General features: G+C 34.7%; 1 protein-coding gene across 1 annotated transcript in view; it reads left to right on the top strand.

Annotated features, from left to right (window-relative positions):
* Window positions 1-10,000, top strand: part of fbp2 (fructose-1,6-bisphosphatase 2) — a 33,815-nt gene that overhangs the window by 2,502 nt on the left and 21,313 nt on the right. The window contains exon 3 of the mRNA XM_061981009.1: window positions 83-175. Within this exon, the coding sequence (XP_061836993.1) occupies window positions 83-175 (93 nt within the window). The remainder of the gene's footprint in view (window positions 1-82; window positions 176-10,000) is intronic.

The raw sequence follows: 10,000 nt of genomic DNA, 5'->3' as shown, positions 1-10,000 counted from the left end.
CATCATGGAAACATAGTATTGCATGAGTACTATTAAATATCATCTATGCATAATACTATGATTAATTCATTCTGTCTTCCAGGGAAAGTATGTTGTGTGTTTTGACCCTCTGGATGGCTCCAGTAACATCGACTGTTTGGCCTCCATTGGCACCATATTTGCTATTTACAAGAGGGTCAGTGCTGCAAATACACATCTATCTATCTTTATACACGTCATCTAAATTTACACCTATCTTTATATACTGTACATCATATTTCTATATATATACACAGTATTTATATTCATCTGGCAACCCGTGTGCCAAATCTGCCCCTGAAATGGCATAATGCTGGCCTGCATATATCGCTCAAAACTTGAAAGAAGCTCACATTTTGGCAGCAGATTCCTACAAACAGCATAATTTAGCAGAATGTCCTGTCGTACAAAGAATCTCTAAATAGTTTTTTTACAGCAACTTCCCAAAAACAGCAGAATGTCCGGTCATAAACAAGAATCTCTAAATAGTGTTAAAGTATATTCCTAAAAACAGCAGAATACCCTATCATATAAATGATCTCTAAATAGTGATTTTAAGCATGTCCCTAAAAACATCAGAATGCCGTACCATATAAAGGATCTCTAAATAGTGTTTTTGAAGCACATTCCTAAAAACAGCAGAATGCCCTGTCGTAAAAAGGATGTCTAATAAGTGTTTTTGCAGCAGAATCATAAAAACAGCATAATAGCCTGTCATGAAGAGTATATCCGAGTAGTGTTTTTGAAACACATGCCTAAAAACAGCAGAATGTCCTGTCGTACAAAGGATCTCTAAATAGTTTTTTTACAGCAACTTCCCAAAAACAGCAGAATGTCCTGTCATAAACAAAAATCTCTAAATAGTGTTTAAAGCATATTCCCAAAAACAGCAGAATACCCTATCGTATAAATTATCTCTAAATAGTGATTTTAGGCACATCTCTAAAAACAGCAGAATGCCGTAACATATAAAGGATATCTAAATAGTGTTTTTGAAGCACATTCCTAAAAACAGCAGAATGCCCTGTCGTATAATAGATTTCTAAATAGTGTTTTTGCAGCAGAGTCTTAAAAACAGCATAATAGCTTGTCATGTAGAGTATATCTGAGTAGTGTTTTTGAAACACATGCCTAAAAACAGCAGAATGTCCTGTCGTACAAAAGATCTCTAAATAGTTTTTTTTACAGCAACTTCCCAAAAGCAGCAGAATGTCCTGTCATAAACAAGAATCTCTAAATAGTGTTTAAAGCATATTCCCAAAAACAGTAGAATACTCTATCATATAAATGATCTATAAATAGTGATTTTAGGCATGTCCCTAAAAACATCAGAATGCCGTACCATATAAAGGATCTCTAAATAGTGTTTTTGAAGCACATTCCTAAAAACAGCAGAATGTCCTGTCGTATAAAGGATGTTTAATTAGTGTTTTTGCAGAAGAATCATAAAAACAGCATAATAGCCTGTCATGAAGAGTATATCTGAATAGTGTTTTTGAAACACATGCCTAAAAACAGCAGAATGTCCTGTCGTACAAATGATCTCTAAATAGTTTTTTTACAGCAACTTCCCAAAAACAGCAGACTGTCCTGTCATAAACAAGAATCTCTAAATAGTGTTTAAAGCATATTCCCAAAAACAGTAGAATACTCTATCATATGAATGATCTATAAATAGTGATTTTAGGCATGTCCATAAAAACAGCAGAATGCCGTACCATATAAAGGATATCTAAATAGTGTTTTTGAAGCACATTCCTAAAAACAGCAGAATGCCCTGTCGTATAAAGGATGTCTAATAGTGTTTTTGCAGCAGAATCATAAAAACAACATAATAGCCTGTCATGAAGAGTATATCTGAGTAGTGTTTTTGAAAAACATGCCTACAAACAGCAGAATGTCCTGTCGTACAAAGGATCTCTAAATAGTTTTTTACAGCAACTTCCCAAAAACAGCAGAATGTCCTGTCATAAACAAGAATCTCTAAATAGTGTTTAAAGCATATTCCCCAAAACAGCAGCATACCCTATTATATAAATAAATGATCTCTAAATAGTGATTTTAGGCATGTCCCTAAAAACAGCAGAATGCCATACCATATAAAGGATCTCTAAATAGTGTTTTTGAAGCACATTCCTAAAAACAGCAGAATGTCCTGTCGTATAAAGGATGTCTAACTAGTGTTTTTGCAGCAGAATCATAAAAACAGCATAATAGCCTGTCATGAAGAGTATATCTGAGTAGTGTTTTTGAAACACATGCCTAAAAACAGCAGAATGTCCTGGCGTACAAAGGATCTCTAAATAGTTTTTTTACAGTAACTTCCCAAAAACAGCAGAATGTCCTGTCATAAACAAGAATCTCTAAATAGTGTTTAAAGCATATTTCCAAAAACAGCAGAATACCCTATCATATAAATGATCTCTAAATAGTGATTTTAGGCATGTCCCTAAAAACAGCAAAATGCCGTACCATATAAAGGATATCTAAATAGTGTTTTTGAAGCACATTCCTAAAAACAGCAGAATGCCCTGTCGTATAAAGGATGTCTAATTAGTGTTTTTGCAGCAAATCATAAAAACAGCATAATAGCCTGTCATGAAGAGTATATCTGAGTAGTGTTTTTGAAACACATTCCTAAAAACAGCAGAATGTCCTGTCATATAAAGGATGTCTAATTAGTGTTTTTGCAGCAAAATCATAAAAACAGCATAATAGCCTGTCATGAAGAGTATATCTCAGTAGTGTTTTTGAAACACATGCCTAAAAACAGCAGAATGCCCTGTCTTATAAAGGATCTCAAAATAGTCTTTTTTACAGCAGCTTCCTAAAAACAGCAGAATATACTATCATGTAGAGAATATCTGAGTAGTGTTTTTGCAGCGGGTTCCTAAAAACAGCAGACTGCCGTAAAAAATAATCTGAAATAGTGTTTTAAGGATATCCCTAAAAACAGCAGAATGCCCTAACATATAAAGGATCTCTCAATAGTGATTTAAGCATATCCCCAAAAACAGCACAATGCCCTATCATATGAAAGATCTCTAAATAGTGATTTTGAAGCACATTCGTAAAAAAAATAACAAAATCTCAGGATCTCAAAATAGTTTTTTTTTACAGCAGCTTCCTAAAAACTGCAGAATGTCCTGTCATGAACAAGAATCTCTAAATAGTGTTTAAAGCATATTCCCAAAAACAGCAGAATACCCTATCATATGAATGATCTCTAAATAGTGATTTTAGGCATGTCCCTAAAAACAGCAGAATGCCGTACCATATAAAGGATATCTAAATAGTGTTTTTGAAGCACATTCCTAAAAACAGCAGAATGCCCTGTCGTATAATAGATTTCTAAATAGTGTTTTTGCAGCAGAGTCTTAAAAACAGCATAATAGCCTGTCATGTAGAGTATATCTGAGTAGTGTTTTTGAAACACATGCCTAAAAACAGCAGAATGTCCTGTCGTACAAAGGATCTCTAAATAGTTTTTTTACAGCAACTTCCCAAAAGTAGCAGAATGTCCTGTCATAAACAAGAATCTCTAAATAGTGTTTAAAGTATATTCCCAGAAACAGCAGAATACCCTATCATATAAATGATCTCTAAATAGTGATTTTAAGCATGTCCCTAAAAACATCAGAATGCCGTACCATATAAAGGATCTCTAAATAGTGTTTTTGAAGCACATTCCTAAAAACAGCAGAATGTCCTGTCGTATAAAGGATGTTTAATTAGTGTTTTTGCAGAAGAATCATAAAAACAGCATAATAGCCTGTCATGAAGAGTATATCTTAATAGTGTTTTTGAAACACATGCCTAAAAACAGCAGAATGTCCTGTCGTACAAAGGATCTCCAAATAGTTTTTTACAGCAACTTCCCAAAAACAGCAGAATGTCCTGTCATAAACAATAATCTCTAAATAGTGTTTAAAGCATATTCCCAAAAACAGCAGAATACCCTATCATATAAATGATCTATAAATAGTGATTTTAGGCATGTCCCTAAAAACAGCAGAATGCCGTACCATATAAAGGATATCTAAATAGTGTTTTTGAAGCACATTCCTAAAAACAGCAGAATGCCCTGTTGTATAAAGGATGTCTAATAGTGTTTTTGCAGCAGAATCATAAAAACAACATAATAGCCTGTCATGAAGAGTATATCTGAGTAGTGTTTTTGAAACACATGCCTAAAAACAGCAGAATGTCCTGTCGTACAAAGGATCTCTAAATTGTTTTTACAGCAACTTCCCAAAAACAGCAGAATGTCCTGTCATAAACAAGAATCTCTAAATAGTGTTTAAAGCATATCCCCAAAAACAGCAGAATACCCGATCATATAAATGATCTCTAAATAGTGATTTTAAGCATGTCCCTCAAAACAGCAGAATGCCGTACCATATAAAGGATCTCTAAATAGTGTTTTTGAAGCACATTCCTAAAAACAGCAGAATGTCCTGTCGTATAAAGGATGTCTAATTAGTGTTTTTGCAGCAGAATCATAAAAACAGCATAATAGCATGTCATGAAGAGTATATCTGAGTAGTGTTTTTGAAACACGTGCCTAAAAACAGCATAATGTCCTGTCGTACAAAAGATCTCTAAATAATTTTTTACAGCAACTTCCCAAAAACAGCAGAATGTCCTGTCATAAACACGAATCTCTAAATAGTGTTTAAAACATATCCCCAAAAACAGCAGAATACCCTATCATATAAATGATCTCTAAATAGTGATTTTAGGCATGTCCCTAAAAACAGCAGAATGCCCTGTCGTATAAAGGATGTCTAATTAGTGTTTTTGCAGCAGAAACATAAAAACAGCATAATAGCCTGTCATGAAGAGAATATCTGAGTAGTGATTTTGCAGCACATTCCTAAAAACAGCAGATTGCCCTGTCGTATAAAGGATCTCTAAATAGTGATTTTGAAGCACATTCTTAAAAACAACAAAATGCCCTGTCTTATGAAGGATCTCAAAATAGTTTGTTTTTTTTACAGCAGCTTCCTAAAAACAGCAGAATATACTGTAATGTAGAGTATATCTGAGGAGTGTTTTTGCAGCGGGTTCCTAAAAACAGCAGACTGTCGTAAAAAATAATCTAAAAGGGACGGCGTGGCGCAAACAAGAATCTTTAAATAGTGTTTTAAGCATATCTCTAAAAACAGCAGCATGTCCTATCATATAAAGGATCTGTAAATAGTGTTTTAAGCATATCCCTAAAAACAGCAGAATGCCGTATCATATAAAGGATTTCTATATAGTGATTTTGAAGCATATTCCTAAAAACAGCAGAATGTCCTATCATATAAAGGATCTCTAAATAGTGATTTTGAAGCACATTCGTAAAAACATCCAAATCCCTGTCGTATAAAGGATCTCTAAATAGTTTTTTTTTACAGCAGCTTCCTAAAAACAGTAGAATATACCGTCATGTAGAGTATATCTGAGTAGTGTTTTTGCAGCGGGTTCCTAAAAACAGCAGAATGTCCTGTCATAAAAAATAACCTCTAAAAGGTGTTTTAAGCATATCCCTAAAAACAGCAGAATGCCCTATCATATAAAAGATCTCTAAATAGTGATTTTGAAGCACATTCCTAAAAACAGCAGAATGCCCTATCATATGAAAGATCTCTAAATAGTGATTTTAAGCATATCACTAAAAACAGCAGAATGTCCTATCATATAAAGGATCTCTAAATAGTGATTTTGAAGCACATTCCTAAAAACAGCAGAATGCCCTGTCGTATAAAGGATCTCAAAATAGTTTTTTTTACAGAAGCTTCCTAAAAACAGCAGAATATACTGTCATGTAGAGTATATCTGAGTAGTGTTTTTGCAGCGAGTTCCTAAAAACAGCAGAATGTCCTGTCATAAACAAGAATCTTTAAATAGTGTTTTAAGCATACCTCTAAAAACAGCAGAATGCCGTATCATATAAAGGATCTCTAAATAGTGTTTTAAGCATATCCCTAAAAACAATAGAATGCCCTATCATATAAAGGATCTCTAAATAGTGATTTTTGCAGCACATTCCTAAAAACAGCAGAATGCCCTGTCGTATAAAGGATCTCTAAATAGTCATTTTGAAACACATTCATAAAAACTTCAAAATTCCCTGTCTTGTAAAGGGTCTCAAAATAGTTTAGTTTTTTTACCGCAGCTTCCTAAAAACAGCAGAATATACTGTCATGTAGAGTATATCTGAGGAGTGTTTTTGCAGCGGGTTCCTAAAAACAGCAGAATGTCCTGTCATAAACAAGAATCTTTAAATAGTGTTTTAAGCATATCCCTAAAAACAGCAAAATGCTGTATCATATAAAGGATCTCTAAATAGTGATTTTGAAGCACATTCCTAATAACAGCAGAATGCCCTGTCTTATCAAGGATCTCAAAATGTTTTTTTACAGCAGCTTCCTAAAAACAGCAGAATATACTGTCATGTAGAGTAAATCTGAATAGTGTGTTTGTAGCAGGTACCTAAAAACAGCAGAATGTCCTGTCATATAAAGGATCTCTAAATAGGGATTTTGCAGCACATTCCTAAAAACAGCAGAATGCCCTGTCGTATAAAGGATCTCTAAATAGTAATTTTGAAACACATTCATAAAAACTTCAAAATTCCCTGTCTTGTAAAGGGTCTCAAAATAGTTTTGTTTTTTTACCGCAGCTTCCTAAAAACAGAAGAATATACTGTCATGTAGAGTATATCTGAGGAGTGTTTTTGCAGCGGGTTCCTAAAAACAGCAGAATGTCCTGTCATAAACAAGAATCTTTAAATAGTGTTTTAAGCATATCCATAAAAACAGTAGAATGCCGTATCATATAGAGCATCTCTAGATAGTGATTTTTGAAGCACATTCCTAAAAACAGCAGAATGCCCTGTCATATAAAGGATCTCTAAATAGTGATTTTGAAGCGCATTCCTAAAAACAGCAGAATGTCCTGTCATATAAAGGATGTTTAATTAGTGTTTTTGAAGAAGAATCATAAAAACAGCATAATAGCCTGTCATGAAGAGTATATCTGAGTAGTGCTTTTGAAACACATGCCTAAAAACAGCAGAATGTCCTGTCGTACAAAGGATCTCTAAATATTTTTTTTTACAGCAACTTCCTAAAAACAGCAGAATGTCCTGTCATAAACAAGAATCTTTAAATAGTGTTTTAAGCATATCCCTAAAAACAGCAAAATGCTGTATCATATAAAGGATCTTTAAATAGTGATTTTGAAGCACATTCCTAATAACAGCAGAATGCCCTGTCGTATAAAGGATCTCAAAATAGTTTTTTTTTACAGCAGCTTCCTAACAACAGCAGAATATACTGTCATGTAGAGTAATACAAAAATACGACAACGGAGACCCCGGTTGTCGTATTTTTGTATCAGTCCATCTTAGATAAGCTCGGGCCAAGCAAAGCCGGCGGCGTTTCTGGGTGTTGTTGATAAATGACTAACTGTAGTTACTGACAATGGTTCTCTGAAGTATTTACTGAGACCATGTGGTGATATCCTTTACACACTGATGCAGTACCGCCTGAGGGATCGAAGGTCCGTAATATCATCGCTTATGTGCAGTGCTTTCTCCAGATTCTCTGAACCTTTTGATGAGTTTACGGACCGTAGATGGTGAAATCCATAAATTACCTAAACTTCACTGGTTTGGGGTTTTGTCGGTTTTTTACAGCAGCTTCCTAAAAACAGCACAATATACTGTCATTTAGAGTACCGGTATATCTGAGTAGTGTTTTTGCAGCGGGTTCCTAAAAACAGCAGAATGTCCTATCATATGAAGGATCTCTAAATAGTGATTTTTAAAGCACATTTTTTAAAAACAGCAGAATGCCCTGTCATATGAAGGCTCTCTGAATAGTTATTTTTCACTGCAGGTTCCTAAAAACAGCAGAATGCCATGTTGTATAAATGAACTCTAAATAGTGGATTTAAAGCACGTTCGTAAAAACAGCAGAATGCCCTGTCAAAAGAAGGATCTCAAAATAGTTTTTACAGCAGCTTCCTAAAAACAGCAGAATATACTGTCATGTAGAGTACATCTATATAGTATTTTCACAGCGTGTTGCTAAAAAAACAGCAGAATGCTATGTCGAATAAATGAACTCTCAACAGTGGATTTAAAGCACATTCGTAAAAACAGCAGAATAAATGCGCCCTAAATAGTGTTTATGCAGCAGAGTGCTAAAAACAGCAGAATGCTCTGTAATATAGGTTATATAGCTAGCGCTTTTGCGTTGGGTACATAAAAACAGCAGAGCGCTCTTGTCACATTGGATTTTTGACACGCATATTTTTTTTTTTTGCAGCATTCCCTATTGAGGATCTATTTACGCAGTAGATTCCTAAAAACGGCATTACACCGCTTGTCATATAAAGTCTTTGACTTGCATTCTATTGCATTGGATGCTTAAAAACAGCAAAACTCACAATCTTTGACTGCCGTATTTGCAGTAAATGCTTAAAAACAGCCTTGTTCCTTAACTAGGGTGCTTTATTAGTATTTTATTGGGTAGATAGCTAAAAACAAGAACGCACTCCAGTCATATCAAAGATATTTGACTTGCAGTGGGTCATTAAAAAACAGCAGAGTGCTCCTGTCATAGAGAGGATCTTTGACTGGTGTAAACAAACATAGTGATTGTGTTTTAATGTACTACAGCTTTTTAAACATGTCAGATCTTTGCACCGTCTTTATATACGAAAAATAAGAGCAAAGGGAGTCTTATAATGCAGTGTTTTTCAACCACTGTGCCGTGGCACACTAGTCTGTCGTGAGATACAGTCTGGTGTGCCGTGGGAGATTATCTAGTTTCACCTGTTTGGGTTAAAAATATTTTTTGCTAACCAGTAATTATAGTCTGCAAATGATGTGTTGTTGTTGAGTGTCGGGGCTGTCTGGAGATCAGCAGAGTAACCGTGTAATACTCTTCCATATCAGTAGGTGGCAGCCGGTAGTTAATTGCTTTGTAGCTGTCGGAAACAGTGGGAGGCAACGTGCACGTAAAAAGGAGTCTAATGCTTAAACCAAAAATAAAGAAAAGGTGAGTGCCCCTAAGAAAAGGCATTGAAGCTTAGAGAAGGCTATGCAGAACGAAACTATAACTCAACTAGCTTCAAAGTAAACAAAAACAGAATGCTGGACGACAGCAAAAACTTACTGTGGAGCAAAGACGGCTTCCACAATGTACATCTGAACATGACAATCAACAATGTCCCCACATAGAAGGATAAAAACAACTGAACATTTTTTGATTGCTAATACAAAGTAGATGCGGGAAATATCGCTCAAAGGAAGACTTGGAACTGCTACAGGAAAATACCAAAAAAGGAGAAAAAGCCACCAAAATAGGAGCGCAAGACAAGAACTAAAACACTACACACAGGGAAACAGCAAAAAAATCTAAATAAGTCAGGGTGTGATGTAATAGGTGGTGACAGTACACCTACTTTGAGACAAGAGCAATAGTGATGCATGCTTGGTTATTAGGGGTGTGGGGGAAAAATCGATTCGAATTCGAATCGCGATTCTCACGTTGTGCGATTCAGAATCGATTCTCTATTTTTTTTTAAATCAATTTTTTTAAATGTATTTATTTAATAAAAAAATATATTTTATTTTTTTAAATTAATCAATCCAACAAAACAATACACAGCAATACCATAACAATGCAATCCAATCCAATTCCAAAACCAAACCCGACCCAGCAACACTCAGAACTGCAATAAACAGAGCAATTGAGAGGAGACACAGAACAAACCAAAAGTAGTGAAACAAAAATGAATATTATCAACAACAATATCAATATTAGTTACAATTTCAACATAGCAGTGATTAAAAATCCATCATTGACATTATCATTAGACATTTATAAAAAATAAATAAAAATGAACAATAGTGTCACAGTGGCTTACACTTGCATCGCATCTCATCTCATAAGCTTGACAACACACTGTGTCCAATATTTTC

Source organism: Nerophis lumbriciformis, linkage group LG20 (assembly GCF_033978685.3).
Source record: "Nerophis lumbriciformis linkage group LG20, RoL_Nlum_v2.1, whole genome shotgun sequence".
NCBI lineage: Eukaryota > Metazoa > Chordata > Actinopteri > Syngnathiformes > Syngnathidae > Nerophis > Nerophis lumbriciformis.
This window is presented reverse-complemented; position numbering and strand designations above follow the sequence as displayed.